The sequence below is a fragment of the Pelophylax lessonae genome, assembly GCF_965119305.1.
Source record: "Pelophylax lessonae genome assembly, chromosome: 4".
NCBI classification, from domain to species: Eukaryota; Metazoa; Chordata; class Amphibia; order Anura; family Ranidae; genus Pelophylax; species Pelophylax lessonae.
Window position 1 is genome coordinate 131,108,614 of NC_138771.1, and position 26,602 is coordinate 131,135,215.

General features: G+C 41.6%; 1 protein-coding gene across 1 annotated transcript in view; it reads right to left on the bottom strand.

Moving 5' to 3' along the window:
• Positions 1 to 26,602, bottom strand: part of STRA6 (signaling receptor and transporter of retinol STRA6) — a 101,525-nt gene that overhangs the window by 60,412 nt on the left and 14,511 nt on the right. Inside the window, exons 2-7 of the mRNA XM_082254939.1 lie at positions 15,817 to 15,937; positions 15,662 to 15,728; positions 7,294 to 7,379; positions 7,015 to 7,154; positions 5,530 to 5,711; positions 2,440 to 2,559 (exon numbers count right to left, since the gene is read on the bottom strand). Of these exons, the coding sequence (XP_082111065.1) occupies positions 2,440 to 2,559; positions 5,530 to 5,711; positions 7,015 to 7,154; positions 7,294 to 7,379; positions 15,662 to 15,728; positions 15,817 to 15,920 (699 nt within the window). The 5' untranslated portion in view covers positions 15,921 to 15,937. The remainder of the gene's footprint in view (positions 1 to 2,439; positions 2,560 to 5,529; positions 5,712 to 7,014; positions 7,155 to 7,293; positions 7,380 to 15,661; positions 15,729 to 15,816; positions 15,938 to 26,602) is intronic.

A 26,602-nucleotide genomic window follows, 5' to 3' on the forward strand; every position in this document is an offset into this window, starting at 1 on the left:
GAGGAGGCCCCCATAATGCTGCCACTCTGTTATGGTTCAACTGGATTACAATACATGGTAATAGGCGCAATGGGATCATTCTATCCACCCTTCCGAGCATTCTCTGTCATACAAAGCAGAAATCTACCCCACCGGTTACATATATCAGTAAAACACTAATAACACATCTTTATAATGTGGTTTTTACACTATCGAAAGCCCTATTGTGACTATATTGCATTAACCCATGCGTTCTATTGTTAAATCCCTTAGAAATGTATAGACTGCTACTTTATTTTTTTGTTTGCTGTTTTTTTTTTCTCTCCTCTTTTTTACTCTCTTTTTATTTATTGGACGTGTTCAGTTCCTCTTTTTTAAAAAAATATATCTGGTACCGATACTGTGTAAACTCTTTAGCCATATTCTAGTGATCGACCAATATTGTTTTTTTATTGCTGATACCGATATTTTGGTCATCGCATATCTGTATCGGCCAATATTGGCCGATATTTTCGTACATTAAAAACATTTTTTTAATTTTTTTTTTTTTTTGACAGGTACTCTTGTGGAGGGATCTGGGGGTCTAAAAGACCCCAAACCCCTCCTCTACACTTAAAAGCATTCAAAACGGCAAGCTTGGCTGTTTTGAATGCTGTAATCTTCTTGAATTTGGTGCCGAGTACCGAGATGTCATCACTTCCGGGTTTTTACATGGAGACTTCAGCGGCCGTGCAGCCAGGCTGGTTGCCCGGGTCTCCCGGTGGGACAGGAGACCCAGGCGAGCTGCGGAACGAGGTGGGGACATCTCCTCCCGCTCCTTGTAATGACAGCCGAGTGGCTTCTCAGCCGCATCGGTTGTCATTACAAGACAGCCGACCGTCGGCTATGGACGCCGGTACCGGGTGATGCTTCTAGCTGCAGGCATCACTCCGGTACAAGCACTTTCCCGAAATATCGGCAATATCACTAACCTCAGGGGCCGATTCCGATATATCGGGAAAAGTGCATATCGGCCCCCGATATATCGGCTTTACTGATATTAGATCCCTACCATATTCCATGCTATAGCAGTTTCACTGCTACAGGGCAGAAGCTGTGCGTCGTATCACGTATATATATATATATGTGGATTCCACACTTCCAGATAGTAGGTGTGGATGCGTACCGCCGGCAGCTCGCTCCCGTTGTGATTATACACAGCAAGAACTTATTAGCACGTACCGTGGACTCGATGTCCGCCGCCACCGATCATTCAGTACAGTGGCAGAACGGCAGTCTACCTATGTAAACAAGGCCGATTTCCATTCTGTCAGTAGGGAAGGCATGGATCCTATGTTCCTGAAAAGTAGGGACAAGGATCTGTGTCTTCCCTTAGTAAAAGCACCTCCCACACTGTACAAAAACACATGCTAGGTACACAGTTAACCCTTTGATCTCCTCTAATGTTAACCCCTTCCCAGCTAGTGTCAATAGTACAGTGACAGTGCATATTTTTAGCACTGGTGATCACTGTATGAGTGTTACTGGTTCTAAAAAGTGTCAGTTAGTGTCCAATTTGTCCGCTGCAATATCACAGTCTCGCTATAAGTCCCTGATCGCCACCATTACTAGTAAAAAAAAACTAAATTGATAAAAATTCCATGAAAATATCCAATTTTCTGTAGACTCTATAACATTTGCGCAAACCAATCAATATATGCCTATTTGGATTTCTTTTTACCAAAAATATGTAGCAGAATACATATTGGCCTGAAATTGATGAAGAAATGTGATCTTTTCAATTTTTTTATTGGAATTGTTTTATAGCAGAAAGTAAAAAAAAAATTGTTTTTTTTTTCAAAATTGTTAGACTTTTTTTTTTATAGCACAAAAAAATAAAAAATGCAGAGGTGATCAAATACCAGCAAAAGAAAGCTCTATTTGTGGGGGACATAGTTGTGTACAGTGTCACACAGCCGCAAAATTGTCAGTTAAGTTATGTCCTGGCCATAAAGGTGGGTAAATCTTCCAGAGCTGAAGTGGTTAAAAGCAATCAAATTAAAGTGAAAGAAATGTATAGACTACATCTTCTGCATTGACCTTTATAGCTCACATATTAAAAAGACACATTCATATGTAAACTTTATATAGTAAACACCATAAAGTCTATATAACTATGCGGAAACATGTTTATACCCATACAAAGTTTATATCCACTGTGTCCAGTATACAAAATGTGGCAGAATTAGAGTTACAATGCCTAGCTCTCACACAGTTCAATCCCTCCATTAATACCCACAGCAGGACATAACTTGGTCGGTGCCAGCGCACACTAAACCATCTATTTTTATACAGAGCTCGGAAATCTTGCCAGCCATCTTTTCAGGCTGTCAGTCATTCTTAGTCTCAGCATGGCACATTGTAAGTGCTATAAGCCCGTATTACGTATTCAGGAGATCTTAGCAGAGTTGGGTAAATTACCTGTTTAGAGCGTGAAGACCGGCGCCATTCTTGTACCAGTAGCACAGGGTACATCAAACTAAGCACGACCAGACAGCAGATTTGCGGCAAGGTTGACAATAGGGAGTAATATCTGTAGTACTAGAGGATAGCCAAAGACAATATTAATGTATAATTTGTAGTGAGTGTTAAATATATACAGTATATAATATCCAATATTAATATGTAGATAGATAGATAGATAGATAGATAGATAGATAGATAGATAGATAGATAGATAGATAGATAGATAGATAGATAGATAGATAGATAGACCGACGGATGGACAGATGGACGGATGGACAGACGGACGGATGGACAGACAGACAGAGATAGATAGATAGATAGATAGATAGATAGATAGATAGATAGATAGATAGATAGATACATAGATAGATACTGTAAATCAATTCATATACATACTAATACTGTTACACTGACTGTAAGATGCAAAATAATTACAGGTTTTTTGCAGAGAAAAAATACAGATTCGATTGGGTTGTGAGTGCCCTTGTATTATTATTCTCTTGGTTTACAAAAAATTGCTTCCCACTTTAAATATAGAGTAATCAATCTGACATTCCATTTATTTTGGAATTTTTGTAATACTTTTGTAATAAAAATGCATTCTAAGTAGAACTGCATACTTTCTCAAAAGTAATAATGGATCATTACAAAATATAACACAGCAAAAACATAAACATTGAAATCAACCAATATATCAAAATGCATCTCAGTGCATAAATTAAAACTCACATCAATGATGATGCGTATAAATACATGTTTAGACCCACTACAATACACCTCAGTGCACACTGAAATGCACGACAATGAAAGGTAAAGCGCGTTGGCATGCATATTGATATACTTCTTATTATTTCTGGAGAAGAATCCTGTGGTGTGCAACCAAACGTAAAATAAAATAAATATGTAGAGTTGGTGGTGTACAGTCTGTTTTTGGCCTATGCAGAATTTAGAACAATACTAAAACTCTGGTGTTGGATAGAATAGTTTTTTTTTTCTTGATATAAGTGTTACATAGGAGCTGGCCAAGCGTGTGTTTGTGTTGTTTTGGTTGAATCGAAAAAATTTGTGCAATTCACTTGATTTAAAATCCAATCAAAATGTTTGACAACTTCCTTATCTATGTAAAAAAATTAATCAAAAGTAATTTACAAGCGAGTAGATTTGATCTATATTCTGACTGATCAGATAGATCCAGCTATAGCTTTAGACTCATGTATGAATAGAGATCGACTCATGAAATAAACAATATGCTGGTGATTTGGCCACTTGGATCTGTTAGTTACTCTGCTAGGCCAATATAGTTAAAGTTGTTACAAAGGACCACCCTTTATTACAGAGTGATAGCACACTCCTCCACCCCCCATAATGCCTAGTACACACAATGAGAAAATCGGACAAAAAATACCACTTTTGGAGCGATGATCCGATAATCTGATCATTAGTAGGGATGATCGAACGGTTCAAGTCGACCATCGGTTCGACCTGAACATTGACTGTTCGAGGTTTGGCCGAATTCCAAACTTTTTGCTGAAAAAGATCAGAATTTGGCAACCAGAACCGACCAAAAGGCAATGGGACAGGAACTGGGCTTTAAAAGCCCGTGATTGGACCAGAACCATCAGTAAAAGCCAATTGAGGGGGCAGGAGAATGCTAGGAATGTGATTGGAGTGACTAGGGGGTCCAGAGGCCAATCATTAGTGAATACGCCCCCCAGTATATAAGATAGCCCCGCCAAATCTCTACCATTTTAAAACAGGGCTGTGGAAGAGAGTGGAAGCAGTTCTGTTACTTCTGCTCTCAAAGTGTCATTTAGCAATTATTAGTGTGAGGAAAGGGATATCTAGTGTAGTTAGGGTACTATATACCACTATAGTTAGATTTAATAATCTAGTTTCTGTAGGGAAAGTGTTAAGTGTAAGGGGACCGTAGTGTAGTGTAGGGTTAACTGACTTTGACTGTTATGGCAGGGTGACAAAACCCTTCCATGTCAGGGTGACCGCTATAGAGAAAAGATCGTTTCTCTTAGAACACTTATAGAACCAGATAGTGGCTTCGCCCCTGTCACCCTGCTTTTTGTTGCAGGCGTTTATAGGGCTTTTTTGAGGACATGTTTGGAGTCAGGCATGGCATCTGAACTTCTGTGTAGGGGTATATATATACACACACACATGTATGTATATATACACATACACATATATAGGTGTGAAAGGAGCAGAAACCTATGCTTGTGCTAATGAAATCATTAACACCCATATGGCTTCTCTGCTATAACACCTATATATGTGTATGTGTATAAATACATATAAGTGTGTGTGTATATATACCCCTATACAGAATTTCAGATGTTTTGCCTGCCTCCAAAGACCCCCAAAAAATGCCCCAAAAAAACACCTGCTGCAAAAACACACCTGGGCGTTTTTGTAGCTGGCGTTTTTTTGGGCATTTTTTGGGCGTCTTTGGAGGCAGGCATAACATCTGAACTTCTGTGTAGGGGTATATATACACACACACACATGTATGTATATATACACATACACATATATAGGTGTGAAAGTAGCAGAAACCTATGCTTGCGCTAATGAAATAATTAACACCCATATGGCTTCTCTGCTATAACACCTATATATGTGTATGCGTATAAATACATATGTGTTTACAGTGTTTACAATGCCCAAAAAAAAACGCCTGCAACAACACATCTGGGCGTTTTTTTTTTTTTTGGCGCAGGCGTTTTTTTGGGCATTTTTTGGGGGTCTTTGGAGGCAGGCATAACATCTGTACTTCTGTGTAGGGGTATATATATATACACACACACATGTATGTATATATACACATACACATATATAGGTGTGAAAGTAGCAGAAACCTATGCTTGCGCTAATGAAATAATTAACACTAATAATTAACGCTAATGAAATCAAAACGTCAAAGAAACAGGAATCCTAAACCGAATAAAGTCCAGAGCAGAAAGAAGTCCAACAAATGTCCCAACAAATAGAAAATATAATTACCCAAAAATTTAGATTTCTATGTGTTTGTCTTACCTGTGGTGATTGTGGACATTCTACCTTCTGCCATATTAATGCTCCACAATGCATCCAGGAGAGGATGGTGCCCACGCTGTACCCTACAGCCTTTTGAGCCCTTGGACCTTCTAGTCTGTTACATGCCAAAAGAGGGTAGTAAAGTGCAGGGTAATAGAACAAGGCGAGGATTCTCCAAAGTTCTGTAATATCATGAAAAATATATAGGTGTCATACCAAATATCACCCCTAGAGCCATTACCTTTGTGTTCAGGCATTATAGGGCTATCAATTACAACCATAATGGATAATAAAAACTGTTTAAAATGACTTAAAAAATATTTCAATCTTTATTCTAATGGTTACAGTGGATTATAATTGGTACGATTACAATTAATATGAATAGTTTACCCATAGGAGTTGCTTTACTGAAGAAATAGAAACTGTTTCCTTGAAAAAGTGTTGTGTACTTTCTAGCTTGAGAGTCAACTGGAAATCATTACTGTACTTTGGGATACTATAGGCGCTTTTCTACTGCATGGAACAGAATGGTTCGGCCTGCTTTTGAGCTTTTCCACTGCATGGTACCGCATGGTACGGTGTTGGAACGGTTCAGTACGGTACAGTACGGTGGCGCTTTTCCACTACATGGAACCGAATGGTACGGCTCGCTTAAACAGTATCACCTCGGTTGTGGTTCCAAGAGGGCCATACCGGTACCATATCCCACAATTCTTTGCATGCAGCCTTGACTGTTTGTCTCTACTAGCCACTGATTGGTCAGAGAATCGTTGTTATCCCAGCCACTTACTATTAGTGGAAAAGCAAACAGTACCAAACCGTTCCAACACCGTACCATGCGGTACCAAGCAGTGGAAAACCAAACCGAGCCAAGCAGGGCCAAGCAGGGCCGAGTGGAGCCGAGCCGGTACTTGCAGTGGAAAAGTGCCATATGTTACAGATTTTGGGTGCCCTGTCTTGGGGAAAACTAGGACTGGACTGTAAAAATTGGATTTATTGCCAAGGTTCTTTTGCATTCAGTTATAAGGCAACTAAGAGCTGCAAAGGAAATCGATGCTGCAAGACTTGCCTCTGCTAGATGATGTAAACATAAGTCTGAATGGGGACCATGTAGCTATAAAATGTTCAGCAGGTGCCTCCTCTGATCAAAGTCTCAATAAATATTTTTCTCCAGTCAGGGCAACTAGCTCAACAAATCCTACCAGGACTAGCTCAAGGGGCAAATTCCCTTCCGCCTCCCAGCCCAATACTCCCCAGCAGGGTGTCCCTACCTCTGAAGAGACCAGTGCTGTTTTTTGTGCCCTGCCATAGGAACTTTGCATCTTCTGGTTGCTCTTCAGGCTTCAGGGACAACAGGGCACATTTTAGGGTATATTTGTACTTTCAATAGGTATAGGTTTTGACACGTGACACTTTTTCATGTTAAGACTGCAGTCTGTTGTTTCTTTTTTCAAATGGTCAAGTGTAGCATTAAAAAGCGTTTACCTCCACAAGGTCCCCAGTTATTTGAAATGAAGTTGAGAGTCGTAGAGTCCAGGAACAAACGGATGATTGAAGACACTAGCAAGCCAAAGACTGCGCATGGCACCCAGCTATTCCCAGAAGCCTCCAATAGGTTTAAGGGGCTGCATTTCAGGCACAGGAAAAGATAACAAGTGAGGGGAGAATGGCTAATATGGGAAATGAGTTGAGTGAGTTAGTGCAGGTAAAAATGGGCAAGTAGCAGGGTAACAGCAGGGACAGACATTTGGGTTAATATAATACCTGAGAACACCGGGGACCCCCCAACAGCAGGAAATGCAGAGTTTTCGCCGTCGTATCAGAAAAGATAAAAGCAGCAATGTGCACAACTAGAAAAAAAGGCATATGCAAATAGTGTACAGAAGTTAATAGCAGGTCGATATGTTTTTATGAAACAGTATAGAGATGTACAGTTGCCAACTGTTTTTAATTTACAGGGACAGTCACACGTTTTGAAGATTTTAGGTCCTGGAAATGTTATAAAACTGAATCATTTTTCAACATAATCCCAGAATTTGCATCTATTCAAATAAGGACTTTGTGACACATGCAGTTTGCTTTCAGGTAGTTCTGAGATGCCCTGCTTGCAGTTGAGTTGCTTTGATTTGCTTATCAGTTGTTCAAGAAATTCCTGCATCTGCTTATATCAGGCTGCTTCTGAATTGTACTGAGCTGAATCTGCATTTATGTTGACTTGTATGGCGAGGAACAGCAACACAGATGCAAGCCTACGTACATATGCCCTTAAAATAAACAATTGTAGAGTATTTAAAATGCACAGACAGGCCTTTCTTGGGTACAGATATTCAGCTCCTTAACTCTCCTCTGCCCTTATAATCAATGGAAACCTCTACTGACAAAAACATGTAGGTTGACATTGCTAACCTCCTTCTAAAATACTTGTTACCTCGCTCCAGTGCTTTTTACGTCACTGAGCTAAATCAAAATGCAGCCAGCAAACTCTGAATGCTTGATCTGCACATGTTCCAGGCCCTTAATCAAAATGCGGATGTTCCTGAATCAGTATTATTGCCAAGCAGCTAGTATTTTGAGAAGAGATGACTAGTACTTTGTGGCAAGGCCCTTCTACAGCTTACATTTTTAAAAATATAAACGTGTGTTAGAGAGGCCACAGTGATTCAGGATCAATATACCACATCTTCTGGGATAAGGAACTTCACCAAAAATATACAGATTTTCAGATCCTGGATAACCCTGATGGTTTTCTCATACATACAGTGAGAAAAATAAGTATTGGATCCCCTGCAGATTTTGTAAGTTTGCCCACTTACAAAGAAATGAAGGGTCTATTACTATTACCATAGGTGTATTTCAAATGATACGGACAGAATATCAACCAAAAATCCAGAAAAAAACACATGACACAAACGTTATTAATTGAGTTGTAGTTCAGTGAGTAAAATAAGTATTTGATCCCCAAGCAAAACACAACTTAATACTTGGTGGAGAAACCCTTGTAGGTAGTGGCGGCTGGTGCTCAAAATTTTTGGGGGGGGGCGCAAAAAGAAAAATGTAATAGGTATTGCTTCGCGCCAAAAAACGCAGTAAAAAAATTGCGTGACTTTGAAGCTGTGCCCCCTTCAATGCAATGAACACTGTGCTGTGCCCCCTTCAATGCAATAAACACTGTGCTGTGCCCCCTTCAATGCAATGAACACTGTGCTGTGCCCCCTTCAATGCAATGAACACTGTGCTGTGCCCCCTTCAATGCAATAAACACTGTGCTGTGCCCTCTTCAATGCAATGAACACTGTGCTGTGCCCCCTTCAATGCAATAAACACTGTGCTGTGCCCCCTTCAATGCAATAAACACTGTGCTGTGCCCCCTTCAATGCAATGAACACTGTGCTGTGCCCCCACAATGCAGAGTTCAGCGTGCATGCCCCTTTCAATGCAGAGGCCACAGCATTGTCCCCAATCACTGCAGAGCGCTACAGCATTGTCCCCAATGATTGCAGAGTGCCCACAGCATTGTCCCCCAATGATTGCAGAGTGCCACAGCATTGTACCCCAATGATTGCAGAGTGCCCACAGCATTGTACCCCAATGATTGCAGAGTGCCACAGAATTGTACCCCAATGATTGCAGAGTGCCACAGCATTGTACCCCAATGATTGCAGAGTGCCCACAGCATTGTACCTCAATGATTGCAAAGTGCCACAGAATTGTACCCCAATGATTGCAGAGCGCCACAGCATTGTCCCCCAATGATTGCAGAGCGCCACAGCATTGTCCCCCAATGATTGCAGAGTGCCCACAGCATTGTACCCCAATGATTGCAGAGTGCCCACAGCATTGTCCCCCAATGATTGCAGAGTGCCACAGAATTGTACCCCGATGATTGCAGAGTGACACAGCATTGTACCCCAATAAATGCAGAGTGCCCACAGCATTGTACCCCAATGATTGCAAAGTGCCCACAGCATTGTACCCCAATGATTGCAGAGTGCCACAGAATTGTACCCCAATGATTGCAGAGTGCCACAGAATTGTACCCCAATGATTGCAGAGTGCCACAGCATTGTACCCCAATGATTGCAGAGTGCCACAGAATTGTACACCAATGATTGCAGAGTGCCACAGAATTGTACCCCAATGATTGCAGAGTGCCACAGCATTGTACCCCAATGATTGCAGAGTGCCCACAGCATTGTACCCCAATAAATGCAGAGTGCCCACAGCATTGTACCCCAATGATTGCAGAGTGCCACAGCATTGTACCCCAATAAATGCAGAGCGCCACAGCATTGTACCCCAATGATTGCATAGTGCCCACAGCATTGTCCCCCAATAAATGCAGAGTGCCCACAGCATTGTCCCCCAATGATTGCAGAGTGCCACAGCATTGTACCCCAATAAATGCAGAGCGCCACAGCATTGTACCCCAATAAATGCAGAGTGCCCACAGCATTGTACCCCAATGATTGCAGAGTGCCACAGCATTGTATCCCAATAAATGCAGAGCGCCACAGCATTGTACCCCAATAAATGCAGAGTGCCCACAGCATTGTACCCCAATAAATGCGGAGTGCCCATAGCATTGTACCCCAATAAATGCAGAGCGCCACAGCATTGTCCCCCAATAAATGGAGAGTGCCCACAGCATTGTCCCCCAATAAATGCAGAGTGCCCACAGCATTGTCCCCCAATAAATGCAGAGTGCCCACAGCATTGTCCCCCAATAAATGCAGAGTGCCCACAGCATTGTACCCCAATAAATGCAGAGTGCCCACAGCATTATCCCCCAATAAATGCAGAGCGCCACAGCATTGTACCCCAATAAATGCAGAGTGCTCACAGCATTGTACCCCAATAAATGCAGAGTGCCCACAGCATTGTACCCCAATAAATGCAGAGTGCCCACAGCATTGCCCCCCAATCAATGCAGAGACCAGCGTGCGTGCTCCCTTCAATTTAATGCACTTACCTGGCGGCGGCGGCGGCGGGTTCTTCCCTCCTCGATCCAGTCCGTCCTCTCTGCGGCGGCGGCGGCGGGAAGGAGAGCGGCTTCTCCCTCGTCCTCCGAGCGGCGGTGACGGTGAGTGACTGACTCACGCACCGGCACCGCCCCCATTGTGACGTCAGGGATCGGATGTCCTGGATGATGATTGGTCCAGGCTGGAGACTGGACCAATCACAGCCAGGATATCCGAAAGTGGGGGTGTCCAATCGCAAGGACTTGCGCTCGGGTTACGCCCCCAGAAGGCTGCCGATCGGCGCCTCTTCTGGGACGTAACCCCACCCCCCCCCTAGCCACCACTTCCATTACAGAGGCCGGCGAACCCAATTTTTTTTTTTGTAAAACTTTGTTTGTTCGCATTGTCATTTTTTTTTTTTCTTTTTTTTTTTCTTTTTTTTAGGGGTAGGGGGGCGGCGCCCTGGCACCCTCTATGCACGGGCCGCCACTGCTTGTAGGCAAGCACAGAGGTAAGATGTTTCTTGTAGCCAGTGACCAGGTTTGCACACATCTCAGAAGGGATTTTGGTCTACTCTTTTTTTTTTACAGATCCTCTCTAAATATTTAAGGTTTCTTGGCTGTTGCTTGGCAACTCAAAGTTTCAGCTCCCTTTATACATTTTCTATAGGATTAAGGTCTGGAGACTGGCTAAGCCACTCCGTGACCTTAATGTGCTTCTTCTTGAGCCATTCCTTTGTTGCCTTGGTGGTATGTTTTGGGTAATTGTCATGCTCGAATACGCTTCCATGACCCATCTTCAGTGTTCTGGCTGAGGGAAGAAGGTTCTCATCCAAGATTTTACAATACATGGCCCCATCCATTGGCCCCTCAATGCAGCAAAATTGGTCTGTACCTTTAGCAGAGAAACAGCCCCAAAGCATAATGTTTCCAACTCTGTGCATGTAGGCATGTGTTCTTAGGGTCATAGTCAGCATTTTTCTTCCTCCAAACACGGAAAGTCCCCCTCCTCAAGAAGGCACATGTACAGTCATGCCAATGAACATCTAAATGATTAAGAGAAGGATTGGGAGAAAGTCCTGTGGTCAGATGAGACCAACATTGAACTCTTTGGCATTAACTCGACTTGCCATGTTTGGAGGAAGAAAAATGCTGACTATGCCCTTAACCCCTTCACGCCGACGGAACACAAATATGCGGCCTCAGCTTCAGGGGGTTGTACCGGGGTGATGCCTGAAGCTAGAGGCATCCCCCCTGGTACTGTTGTTTAGAGCCGGCGGTTGGCTTTCTTGTAATGACAACCAATGTGGCTCAGCAGCCACTCGGTTGTCAGTCACTACAAGGAGGGGAATTCCTCTCCTCCCACCGCCTTCCGTGACTCGCCTGGCTCTTCCGTCCCACCGAGAACCCCGAGCAACCAGCTGGCGCGTCCACCAGCTGGCCGAAGACCCGAACAAAGACGGATTCGGCTCTGGTCGGGGCTTAGATGTAAAAACCCGGAAGCGATGTCATGACATCACTTCCAGGTACTGGAGCCTTAAAGGCGCCATATTTCTTTAAAAAAATGACAGCATTCAAAACAGCCAAACTTGGCGTTTTTAATGCTTTTAAGTGCAGAGGAGGTGTTTGGGGTCTTTTAGACCCCAGATCCCTTCATAACGAGGTCCTGTCACTGACTATTTCTGTCACAAGGGATGTTTATATTCCTTTTAACAGCAATAAAAGTGATACAAAAAAAGAAATGTTTAAATGAACAGTGTAAAAAAAAAAAAAGGAATAAAATATTTAAGGAAAAAAAAAAAATGTAAAGCGCCCGTCCCTCTATGTACGCAAAAGCGAATGTATATTCAAGTCGCTCCCGCATATGTAAACGGTGTTCAAATTATGAGGACTAATGAAAGTGCCATATATATCCTATATAATAAAATAATAGAACCTGAACCATTCTCTGATTATATAGATTATATTTAGCACCTTCATTAGTTCTCATAGTTCACTAATTTAACCAGCATAAGGACTTGTTTTAGCATATGTAAATTGCGTTCAAACCACACATTTGAGGTATCGCCGCGATCGCTAGAGAGAGAGCAATAATTCTAGCACTAGACCTCCTCTGTAACTCTAAACTGGTAACTGTTAAAAAAATGTAAACGCGTCGCCTATGGAGATTTTTAAGTAACATAGTTTGTCGCCATTCCAGGAGTGTGTGTAATTTTAAAGCATGACATGTTAAGTATCTATTTTCTCGGCGTAACATCACCTTTCACATTTTACAAGAAAATCAGGCAAACTTAACTGGCTTTTTTTTTTTTTTAATTCATGAAAGCGTATTTCTGCCAAAAAATTTCATGTAAAAGACCTCTGCGCAGAAATATGAGATAAAATATTGCAATGATCGTCATTTTATTTTCTAGGGTCTCTGCTAAAAAATATATATATAATCTTTGGGGTTTCTAAGTAATTTTTTAGCAAAAAATACTGATTTTAACTTGTAAGCAACATTTGTCAGAAAAAGGCTTGGGCTCCAAGGGGTTAAGAACACCATTCCTGCAGTCAAGCACAGAGGTGGAAGCATGATGCTTTGGGGCTTTTTCTCTGCAAAAGGTACAGGCCGACTTTGCTGGACCAATGGACGGGGCCATGTATTATAAAATCTTGGATGAGAACCTTCTTCCCTCAGCCAGAACACTGAAGATGGGTCATGGATGGGTCTTCCAGCATGACAATGACCCAAAACATATCACCAAGGCACCAAAGGAGTGGCTCAAGAAGAAGCACATTAAGGTCATGGAGTGGCCTAGTCAGTCTCCAGACCTTAATCCTATAGAAAATTTATGGCAGGAGCTGAAAATTCAAGTTGCCAAGAGACGGTCAGGAAACCTTAAGGATTTAGAGAAGATCTGTAAAAAAGAGTGAACCAAAGTCCCTCCTGAGATGTGTGGAAACCTGGTCACCAACAACAAGAAACATCTTACCTCTGCGCTTGCCAACAAGGGATTTTTCCACCAAGTACTAAGTCATGTTTTGCTTGTGAATCAAATAATTTTTTTACTTACTGACCTGACACTAAAATTTATAGCATTTGTTTTATGTGTTTTTCTGGATTTTTGGTTGATATTCTGTCTCTATCATTATGATAAAAATGATAGATCCTTCATTGCTTTGTAAGTGGGCAAACTTACAAAATCTGCAGGGGATCAAATATTTATTTTCCCCACTGTAACACCTAAATCCCACTCAAAGTTCATAAGAACTCAGTTATCTGCCATCTATTAAACGCTGATAAATCCTGCATCCTTTTTTTTGGAAATTCCCCACTCCCTTCTCCATTCAGCTTTGGATACAGAGGGTGGAAAACATGAGGTGTATAGAAGATATCATCCTCTCCTTTTAGAACAGAAAGGAAAACTTATAGAAAGACATGATTCTACTGGACCGAGTTTACATTTCCTGACAGACACCGAAAATCCTTGCTTGTTGGAAACGTCTGAATTTTTCAGGCCCTCGTCTCCTTCTCCTACTCACCTGAGGAAATCCCCCCCCCCCCTTTTTTTCCCCCTCCTTTACTTCTGCCCTTTCACACCTCTATCACTATTTTAACTTGTTTCCTTTCTCAGTTAATATCCCTATACTTTGACTATGAATTTTGTAGTTTACCATTCCTACCACTACAGCGTTTTGTAATTCTGATTGGTTCTTTGTATTGCCCAGATATGTCCTTGTTAAACTCTGTTATGTCATTTAAGTATTTCTTCACTGCAAGGTTGTCGTTTTACAATGTGAACATGTATTTTTCCTGTATTTCATAAAACCACTAAGTGCCCATTCACACTACCGCGACTTGTCAGGCGACTGGTCAGCCTGACAGTGCTACGGGAACCGTTCTAATAGGAGCGACTCAAGTTAAAATGAAAGTGAAAATAGTCCCTGTACTACTTCGGGACGACATCGGAGCGACTTGCATTGACATTCATTATATGAAGTCCGTGCAAGTCGCGCCGAAGTCGCGGTGCACGCGACTTCACAGGTCGCCCCCCGAAGTCGTGCCGCGGTAGTGTGAACCGGCACTAAACACAGAAGTAAAGAAAAAAATTTAAACGTGGACCCAAAATCTGTGTTACAGTTCGTCTCACATTACACCTCACTATATACAATTCTCTTAAACAAATAATTTTTTTCGTGAATTTGTTCCTAACTTTCTTACTTAGAGTTACAGCATTTCCTGCTATGGGCTGACAACGCTAAGCCACTACCTCTCAATTAGCAGCAGTATTGTAGACTGCCATGCACACTGCTTCAGTTAAACAGTTGGTCTGCTTATCAGGTCTATCAGATGGACAGCCCAATGGCCAACTGAACAAGAACACAAAAATATTTACTCAAGGAAACTATACAGTGAGACAAATTATTCCAAGCATATCGAAAAATACATTCAAAGTTTACGTTCACTTTAAGCACAGGTTTTCATTTAAAAAAACTAAGACTTTTTTTTTTTTTTAAATCAAAATCTGCATTGGAGTTAGTTGGGAAAGCAACGTGAATCACAAAAGTAGAGAAAAGTTCCAGTGCAGATCGTTTTGTAATTTTGGGTGGGCCCTGATGTAATACGTATTATGTTACTTAGTTTAGTAAATATGCCATGAGGATTGTATAGTGCAATGATGCTACAAAGGAGAATTGTGATTAACAGAGGTACACCACACTTCATATACAGAGTCCCTGGAAATTATTATAACATGTTGGCAGCTAAGGCCAAACTTTTTGTAAGAATTAGCCAATTGGTTTTAGAAGTTATATAAGAATAGTCCTGGGTTACTGTGCATGCACGCAGTAGTTCTACTCTGTATCATACATTTTTCAGTTTATGTTAAGTAAGTAGGTTCTTCGATAAGCTATACAAGCATTTTACAAATGTATTTTATTCCAACAAGTCCCTGCTGTATTAATTGTTAAAATGATCATACAAATTAAAAAGGAGCAGTTTTAGGTCATTGGTGTAATGTAAAAAAGTAAATGTTAGTAACAGATTATACTGGGGGATGTAAGAGGTAGGAACTATTAATTGCCAGTAATTTATTCAAGTTACATACAAGATATTAGTTACATGGCTTTGATTGATTAGTTATGAATTAAGATTATGGAGGCTACAAACACAGTGGGTATAACAGAACTCACTGAAACAGGGGCCATGATGAGGTGATACAGTTCATCTGACATAATTGGGAAACATGGTACAATGATCCTACAATGAAAAAAAAATAAAAATGTAACACCATATTAAACTTTACTTGCATATAGACTAGAGGTTAATAATACATGTGTTCACTTACTCATGAGGGGCCATCACTGGTCCTTGTGGTTCATCAATGTACCAGTCATCATACAATAACAGGTCATCCTGTTCAGGATCTGGGCTTGCCTCTTGTGTTGCCATAATTCTGCTTACTGCTCCTGTACAGCAAAAGAAAGACCCTTTCTTATATACCCACACTCAGCTGACCATTGCAATGCATCCTTTTATGTAGAGGATTACAGACATTCCCTTAGGGTCAGAAAGTGCCAAAGGAGAAATATATCAGCAAGTGCAACACAGCGAGAATAGAGAGGCTAGCAGTCCAACTGCACACCAAGGTGCAAGAATGCACAGTGGGAGATGAATAATATGACAAGCGTTTCTGAACTTAGTATACATGGCAGATCTAGATAAAAAAAGGCTTTAGGAACAATATAATGCCCTGTATTAAATGACCTAATTCTTATCAGTGTATCTTAACTCTAAATCTTCTCATCGTTAGGGACATTTAATCCCATTTTAACTATCAAAAATACTGCTGTTCCTCTCATTAGTAATATAAAAGTACTAATTTATAATGCTCTTGTAGTCATGTGAGTGATGATGACTAGAGTGAAATGCTAAAAATAAATTTGTATTCCAGAATTTTTCCAGATTTCACTGTTTAACCACCAACAACAACTTGGTGCTTCAATGCTCAAAGATAGAATGGAATACCAGGGTAGATCTGATGTAGTCTGAAATTCTCCTTTATACGATTTTTTTCTCAAACTATTAGCCTTCAATAACTCCATTGCACATGTGTTTGTGTGTATTCTGATCACTTTCCTAAAGAAGCAATTACATCAATGTGACCAATAAGTATTTTGTTTACAGCCATACATTAGCTTTTTGAGTTGCTTCTGCTCATCTGCACTCGAAACAATAAGCCTAACTTTCGACTTGTTCCATAGTGAAGCAAAGAAAGGCACATATATTACCACCTTTAGGGCCTTTAGCACTAGACGTTTGTTCACGTCAGATGGGCTTTGAATTCTCATATAAATGAGAATGCAAAACAAACTTCAAGTAGGTCAAATGCACGTCAGAAGGTGATCAACTGTAGATCAAATGTACCTGTCAAGGAATTCTGAATGATCTCAGGAGCGTCTCGAACTTATGTCATCGCCACAAGCCCAAAACCTGTCAACATAGGTCGTTAGTTGGGTCTAAAATGACCTAACTAGGAACAATAAAAATCACACATCTTCATTACCTATTTTATGTAAGTAAACATTGCTGGGTATCAGAGCAAAATTAATAGCAGCTCAGGACAATCGGTTTCTAAATTCATATTGTTGCAAAGAGGGTTCCTAAAGCCATTGGATTTGAACAACTTAAAAATAACAAACTGTTTAAATGCTAAAAAACGCTTTATAAATTTGGCCTTTAACAATTGTTTTCACAAACAATATGGCAAGACAAGGAACCGTCAAACCTGTCATGAGGTTTTTGACTTTCCTCATTACCTTACTAAATTTAAGTGAATGATCTATAGACAGTCTAATGGGCCATACACACTATAAGATTTTCTGAAGACTTTTTCCTTTAGACTTACCAAAACCATATAATATGAGGTCAAACCTAAACACTTTCAATTTGTATGCAATCTGGCAGGCCCTTGTACTACATAGAAAAGGTAAATCTGAAGGAAATCTAACCACAAAAGTTGGATAGTGTGTATCCAGCTTTAGTAAACTACTATAAATAGAAGGTCAGCATTGTTAAATACCCTGTGTTGGGTAGGGAAATCTAGTTATTACTTTCTTAATATTTTTTTTTCCAAGAAAGGGATTATGGGTTTCACTGTGACTTCGGCCTGTATCTTATTTATTTATTTCAGGTACTTATATAGAGTAGTCAATTTACGCAGCACTTTACATAAATATATATTATTCATTCACATCGGTCCCTGCCGTCAAAGGAGCTTACAAACTAAGGTGTAGTGGTTAGGTTAGGTTAGGTTAGGTTAGGTTAGGGCAGGTTAGGGCAGGTTAGGGCAGGTTAGGGCGACACAGTGGTGTAGTGGTTAGCACTTTCACCTGGCAGCAAGAGAGTCACTGGTTTTAAATCCCAACCACGACGCTACCTGCCTGGAGTTTGCATGTTCTCCCTGTGCCTGCGTGGGTTTCCTCCGGGTACTCCAGTTTCCTCCCACACTCCAAAGACATGCTGGTAGGTTAATTGGATCCTGTATAAAATTGGCCCTACTATGTATGTATGAATGTGAGTTAGGGACCTTAGATTGTAAGCTCCTTGAGGGCAGGGACTTATGTGAATGTGCAAGGTATATGTAAAGCACTGCGTAAATATAAGAACCTGAAATAAAATAATAAAAAATAATAAAAATAAGGTCCCTAACTAACATTCATACATACTAGGGCCAATTTAGACTGGAGCCAATTAACCTACCTTTTGAGTGTGGGAGGAAACCGGAGTACATGGAAGAAACCCACGCAGGCACAGGTAGAACATACAAATTTCATGCAGGTAGTGCCATGGTTGGGATTTGAACCAAAGACTCTAGTGTTGCTAGGTGGTAATGCTTATCACTCGGGATCCTGTATTTAACAAAAAACTGTACTTTTGCACAAGACTGGGAAATGTATTATTTAACTACTAGCCAGTCTGTAAATTCTAGTAATCTAGCAAATGGTCTTAAAGATCAGTACCTAGTTACAGTGATAGAAATTATTGCCAAATGTGGGGTGTCACAGTATTTATTACAGAAGCCTTTACAGATTTGCTTCTGTGATTCCCCAATTACTTTCTAGTCAAATAAAGGTACACAATTGCCTCATATTGCACATTTTAAGGGCCTTTATTAAACCTCCCCACGCAAATCCTTTATTGCCTGTGATTTGTTGGTGGCTGCGGGCGGCACTAAATGGTTGTTCATATGTGAATTTATGAGAAACCTTTATATTACCCCCATTTATCACCACCCACAGAGCACACCCCTTACTATCCATTCAGATCCCCCTTACTCATGGGGTGAAAATAGTGCAAAGCATTTAATAACATGAGTCATAATTCTTTCCAACACTGAATGTTGGGGTGAAAGGCCATCAGAGGCGGAGAATGGGGAAGATGTGAAATCTGCATCGCTTAAAGAAACAGATGTCGTAAAGAAAAAGTTGACAACTGTACAACTTTTATTCTACAAATGCACTATTACTGCTTCCAGTCTTCTTAATTAAGCAAATACAAAACATGGAGACACAAACGTGATACATTTGGTTGCAGTGCAGTGAAGAATCGGAGCTTCAAAATGAATAACTATGAGATGCATATTACATACAATGGATCCAATTCATGAACACTGAAGAAAATTAAAATGAGAAAAAAACTTGTTGTTACCCATAGTGTTCAAAGAGAATTCTTGTTTAACTTTTCTATAAAATGTGAAACTTGTTTGGTTGTTATCATTAGAACTTTCAAAGTCATTTTCTTTTTTCTAGAGTTCATGAATGAGCCCCAAAGTAGGAAACACAATGATACAGAGAATGAAAATATGAAAGCAGGTAGTTTAACAAAAGTTTTAAAGCTCTTCTTTACAGGTATGTCATAGAATAGAATTGCTGAAAATCAAACAAAAGGTGTCGGCAGACATGAGATAACAGACTGATCTGGCTGTTTTCAAACACCTCATGGTCGTGGGAAGTACCAGACAAGATGCCAGCCAACAGATCATTTGTAAAATATGAATCATTAGGCTAGAGCTACATGGGAGATGTTTAGTAGCTTAGCCGCGCTATTAAAACTGCTAGTAGTAGATGGAGGCAGCAGTGTCTCGCTACTGTGTAAACCACAAGTAGCATGTGGTAGTGATTAAACAATTCTTCAATAATGTGCTATAGATCGCTACTACATGCTTTTACATGCTACTTGTGTAGTTTATTCCAAAGGGAGACACCTGTTCCATGTGTGCACTGATTAGATGTTAGTCTAGCCATTAAAGCCCAACTTCAGGAATCAGGCAAGATCTACCCTTGCAGTGGTGGGACTCATCGTGGATCAGTCTGGGGTAGGGGAACAAGGAGTAATACTTACCTTATTGCTTTCTCCAGTAGAGTCTCACCAGTGGCGCAGCTGGTCCCATTAAGCCTCCTCTCTAAGGTGCTTCTGGCCGCAGTTCACTCCTGCTTCCTCCACGCACAATGCAAGGTAAATAGTCCAGCATTTTATATATGATAGTGCTGTGGGACCACCAACAGTCCAGTTGACCATGATGGTTCTTCTGTAAGCATCTTTGTGGATTATAGCTAGCCAGGTATTTTAGCAAGCATCAGTGTCCCATGCTGTGCTTTTTGTTCAGAATGTTTTCTCCATGCCTTTTTCAAAACATTATGAACATGACATTGCTGCTTGTTAGGAAGTACAATGAACACTTCCAAGAGTTCCTCAGCATTGTCATAGACTAAAATGGCAAGGGAAAGTACCAATAATTGCTGTATGCAGGCAGGTCTTTTTGTAGTACCCCTCAACATAACACCTCAACGTGAATCTACGAACTCTAGGTTGGTATAGAATACATGGATCCAGCTAGGCATTCATTACAGTTGAATTTCAGGTATGGATTTTAGTGAATGGTTACATTGGTCCAGCTTGAACCAACGTAAGTGTGCATATGCCATTCCTGAGGCAACGCTGGGGAAAAGGAGAATCACTGTAGTCGTTGCTGCCTGCCAGGTCCTGTGCTGAGCGGCTGCCATTCTTCATAGTGAACACCTGGAGTTCCCTTAATCGGCACGGTGCCATTCACAGAACACCTTGCAATTTTCTCAATAAATTTACGCCTTGTCAAATCGGAGAATGCTTTAGTCCAAGCTGGACCAATGAAACCATGTAATAAAATCTATACCTGGAATTCAGCTTTAATCCATATTTTCTTTAGCAACTAATGTAAGTACCTGAATTTGACTTGGTATCAGCAAATTGTAAATATATATATATTAGAGCAGGGTTCCCCCGTGCAAAGATGGTGGTTTATGCCAGATTTCAGATTTTGGGAGAAGCAAGTATTTCAGATTTTGGGAGAAGCAAGTACACTGATGGCTCAGGTGTGTGCTGACTTCATAACAGAGCCAGAGTTAGAGCTCAGGGCCCCACCCTCCTGAGGGAGGTCAGTTTGTCTGAGGGGAGCCATGTGAGATGCTGCCTTGTATCAAGGTGTTCTGGTTGGGGCAGAGGAAGGCCCAAGCCTGAGAGGAAGTCCATGTAGGATGGGAGTAGTCAGGAAGCTGTAGAGAGAGTCCAGGAGGGACAAGCGCAACTAGGGAGCTGCAAGGAAAGACACAGAGCTAAAGTATATAGTCTGCACATATCCCTGGGATGTGGTTGATGGTCAGGAAGACCCTGCAGAGGTACTCGGAGCAGTAAAGCTGCCACAAGATTTATGTCTTTGCAGTGATAGTGAGAACCCCCTGCATGGCAAAAGCTATATGTATGAACTGTGACTTGCTTTTAAATAAAAGTGGGCTGCCATGCCCTAAAATACAGTTTTGGACTGGCACAATATGTTGTAAATGCACCTACCGCTTGAGTTTAGGAGTTTAATCACCCCAATCTCACTATCTATATATATATATATATATATATATATATATATATATATATATATATATATATATATATATATATGTGTGTAGTTTCCAGCTTCAGGGGATGGTACAGCCTTTGATCTTGATGCTGATGACTACGTACCCATTTGATATGCTTTTAACAAGAACTCGTTTGTGAGAATTTTTATACCTTTTAATTTATTAAACCTTTTTTTAGAGGATAATGCACTAGGCCGGTGTGCCCTTGTTTGTTTTTTTCATTTTCATTACTGCCAGACTCAAGGAGGAAGTGTCCTCAGTACAAGAGAAGCAGCGACCCTTTTGCTGAAGACCAAAAAAGATTTGGACTGAAACTGGCTGCCTTTCTAAGGTTGAACTTTAGCCCCCGCCCACATCCTGTCTGGGATTTATGCTGAGGACTCCATAGAGGGAGAAAGCAAGGCGGTGAGAGGGGAGCCTCCAAATGTCACATGACCTCTTGCCTGGCCACCAGGTGATGTGAGGGCTGACTGCTGATCGGAGGACACTCATCCAACACCAGGGGTGGCCAACCTTACACAGTTCCACCTCGTTGCCTTTGTGGAGATTTGACTGCTGTCAGCAGGGTTACTTTTAGTATATTGCTATGCCCAATCCATTATGTTGAATGTAGGCGCTCCAAGTAAAGTTTATAGGCACCCTCTCTGGCAGACTCTGTATCTGTTTTCACACTGGCCAATGGTGTAAGTAGGGACTAATAGGCCACCTTGCTATTGGCATTTCTTTAACGTCGGAATGTTGGTTGATCTAGTTGTTCCCTTTATTTCACCTAATGTGTTTGCCCTCCAGAGGCTATTTGAGGTAACAAAGGTCGTATATGTTATTGCGCTGTTTATTACTTGGGTATCTTAACAAGTCGATTCTGCTGTGATCAGATCTGTGTTACCATTGTTCTATTTGCAGGACTTGCCTTGGCCTGATGAATCCATTTGCATTGGTAATGGTATGCCGGCTCCAGTTAAGGACGGGTCAACATGGGGAAGGGCTGAAAAACCCAACAATCCAGCAGCTAACAAGGGGATCAATGTACAGTATCATTTTCTGCTTTTGCAATGACATATTGTGCATCACCGTGCAATGATACATTTATATTTAGAGAATGCAAGTCCAAAAACCCTGAAGAACATTTTCCCTTTGTACTCAAACCAAAATGTTGTTTTGTTTTTGTTGATATGGTGAATAGAATACTCTTTTTGTACCTGCTAACTTATCATAACAAAATGACAGTAAATTAATACGTAAAACCTTTAAAGTGCTTGTAAACCTCAAAAATGAATACGAACAGGGCATATCCCTCTACCATAGTATCCTAGGAGACAGCCTTGTCTGCCCTCCAGCACGCAGAAGGTGAGTGACAGCCTTTGCTGTGCTTGTTTCCCTATGAGATTGTTGAGGAAAGTGTGTCTATTCCCTTCACTCAGGTCTCAGATTACACTTAGCTCTCCTCACTATGCCTTGAAATAGCTTTTGATCTGTGTGTTTTAGGAAGCTGTAAAGAAGAGAGAGCTGCAAACAAACAAGTACAACGTACGGTGGGGGAAAATAATTATTTTATCCCCTGCAGATTGTGTAAGTTTGCCACTTACAAAGATATAAAGGGTCTATAATTTTTATCATAGATGTTTTTTAAATGATAGAGACAGAATATTAACCAAAAATCCAGAAAAATCACATGAAACAAATGCTATAAAATAAGTTGCAGTTCAACAAGTAAAAATAAGTATTTGATCCCCAAGAAAAAGATGACTTAGTCTTTGGTGGAGAAACCCTTGTTGGCATGCACAGAGCTAAGAGGTTTCTAGTAGTTGGTGACCAGGTTTGCATATATCTCAGGAAGAATTTTGGTCCACTCTTCTTTACAGATCTTCCCTAAATCCTTAAGGTTTCTTGGCTGTTTCTTGGCAACTCAAAGTTTCATCTCCCTCCATACATTTTCTATAGGATTAAGGTCTGGAGACTAACTAGGCCACTCCATAACCTTAATGTGCTCCTTATTGAGCCACTCCTCTGTTGCCTTGGCGGTATGTTTTGAGTCATTGCCATGCTGAAAGACCCATCAATGACCCATATTCAGTGTTCTGGTTGAGGGAAGGTTTTCATCAAAGATTTTACAATATATGGCCCCATCCATTGACCCCCTCAATTCGGCAAAGTTGGTCTGTACCTTTAGCAAACAGCCCCAAAGCAAAGCATAATGTTTCCATCACCATGCTTGACTGTAGGGATGGTGTTCTTAGGGTCTTAGTCAGAATTTTGCTTCCTGCAAACATGGTGACTCGAGTTAATGCCAAAGAGCTCAATTTTGGTCTCATCTGACCACAGCACTTTCTCCCAATCCCTCTCTGAATCAATTAGATGTTCATTGACATGACTGTACATTTGCCTTCTTTAGGAGGGGGACTCGCCATGTTTGGAGGAAGAAAAATGCTAAATATGACCCTAAGAATACCATCCCTACAGTCAAGCACAAAGGTGGAAACATTATACTTTGGGTCTATTTGTCTGCTAAAGGTTCAGACTGACTTTGCTACTTTAAGGGGCCAATGGATGGGGCCATGTATTGTAAAATCTTGGATGAGAACCTTCTTCCCTCAGCCAGAACACTGAAGATAGGTCAAGAATGGCTCTTTCAGCATGACAAGACCCAAAACCTACCTCCAAGGCAACAAAGGAGTGGTTTAAGAAGAAGCACATTAAGGTCATGGAGTGGCCTATCCAGTCCCCAGACCTAATTCTATAGAAAATGTATGGAGGGAGCTGAAACTTCAGGTTGAAAGCGACAGCCACAAAAACCTTGTGGATTTAGAGAAGATCTGTAAAAAAGAGTGGACCAAAATCCCTCTAGCCACTTAAGCCCCGGAGGATTTGGCTGCTAAACGACCAGGGGGTATTCTGTGATTCGGCACTGCGTGACTTTAACGGACAATTGCGCGGTCGTGCGACGCTGTACCTAAACGAATTTGGCGTCCTTTTTTTCCCACAAACAGAGCTTTCTTTTGGCGGTATTTGATCACCTGTGCGATTTTTTGATCACGCGCTATAAACAAAAAAAGAGCGTCAATTTTGCAAAAATAGCAATATTTTTCCCTTTTTTTTATATGAAATTCCCCCCCAAAAAAATGTAAAAATCTAAATTTTTTAACATTTTCGGCCAATTTATTTTATGCTACCTAACCTACCCTGGTAAAAAAAATCGCAAAAAGCGTATTTTGATTGGTTTGCGCAAAAGTTATTGCGTTTACTGACTAAGGGAAAGATTTTTGTCATTTTTGTTGTTTTTTTTTTAACGCGTAATGGCGGCGATCTGCGATTTTTTTTGCGGTACTGCGACATTGCGGCGGACAGATCGGACCCTTGACTGACATTTTTGACACTTTTGGGGTTACCAGTGACATTTCTACAGTAATCAGTGCTATATATATGCACTGTTACTGTAAAAATACACTGGTAGTGAAGGGGTTAACTTTATTTGAGAGGGAGGGGCTGTGTGTGTCCCTAGGGGCGTGATTCTTACTGTGATTGGCTGTGGCTTCAGCTGTATGCAGAGTGATCAACGGATCTACATAGTAGATCCATATGATCAGCTCTCATACAGAGGGGAGAATGACAGGCAGCTTGTTTAAACAAGCTGCCTGACTTTCTCCCTCTCCCCCGCCGATCGCAGAGTGGCCGGCGGACATCGGGTCCGCCGGTCACATGCGCGGGGGGGTCCGTGACCACGCGAGAGCGGGAGCGCGCCTCCGGCGGCGCGCGCTCGCTCCCTAGACCCTCACAAGCTAGTGACGTAGCCCTACGTCACTTTGCCTGTGAGGGGCTGACCGCCGACGTAGATCGGCGTGCGGCGGTCGGCAAGTGGCTAGAGATGTGTGCAAACCTGGTCACCAACTATGAGAAACGTCTTACCTCTGTGCTTGCCAACAAGGGTATCGCCACCAAGTACTAAGTCATGTTTTGCTTGGGGATCAAATACTTATTTTACTCACTGAACTACAACTCAATTTATAATATTTGTATCATGTGTTTTTTTCTGGATTTTTGGTTGATTTTCGGTCTCTAATATTTAAAACACACCTATGATAAAAATCATAAACCCTTCATTTCTGTCGCTCCTTCATCTGCGGATGCTTCCTGACCCGCAGGTGTGGGCCAGCTGCAGCGTCAAGAGGCTGAAGGACATAATGCCAATTGGCACACTTTGCACGCTCCCTGACTTGCGCAGCTCCTTTGCTCTACCCCGCTGGATAGGTTTACGCTACCTCCAACTGCGCCATGCAGTCCATGCCCAGTTCCCGACCACCCCGGTCCTGCAGACTGATCGTCTGGAGGATGTCCTCGCGCAAGCTGAGCTCCCCAAGCCTCTTTCCGCCCTTTACGCTACCCTGTTGGTTACGGACTCTCCTGCCCTGGAGCGCCTGTGGCAGCGCTGGTCTTCGGACTTGCCTGCCCTAGATAAGGAGGAGTGGGAGGACTGCCTGGGTCATGGTTTGGGTTCGGTTATCGCATCTAGAGACAAACTTATTCATACAAAATTTCTGCACAGAGTCTATTTCATCCCATTGAGACTGCACAGAATGTATCCTGCGCGATCGGCCGCTTGCCCTAAATGTCTGGTAGATGAGGGATCTTATCTGCATATGTTTTGGACTTGCCCACGGGTGGAGGAGTTTTGGGGGGCTGTGTTTGGCCTTCTGAACAACCGTCTCCACCTCACTGTTCCCCGTACCCCGGAGCTGGCACTCCTGGGCATTCCTGATAAGGTTAGACGATCTAAGTACTCACGGTTGATGATTTCCTTGTTGCTGTATTATGCTAGGAAGGAGATCATTCTTCGCTGGGGTTCCCCCCCCCCCCCCACGCTGTCTGCGTGGGTGGCCCTTGTGAATGGGGCTCTCCCCATGTATAAACTTACTTATATTAATAGAAATTGTCCCCACAAATACGAAAAAATATGGCAGCCTTGGGTGGATGGTGTGATTTAGCTTTCCTTCCCCTTGCTGCACTTTTGTTCCACGATCTGCCGATTCTATACTTGGTACTTATTGTTTGCATTTTCTGCACTGTATGTTGCAATGTTTCTTTCCACCAAGCTTACTTGTGCGCTATTAGCGTTCTTTTTTTCCCCGTTGGTTTCTGATGTTGGCCACTGGCTACACGTGTGTTGTATACTGTTGTTTAATTCTG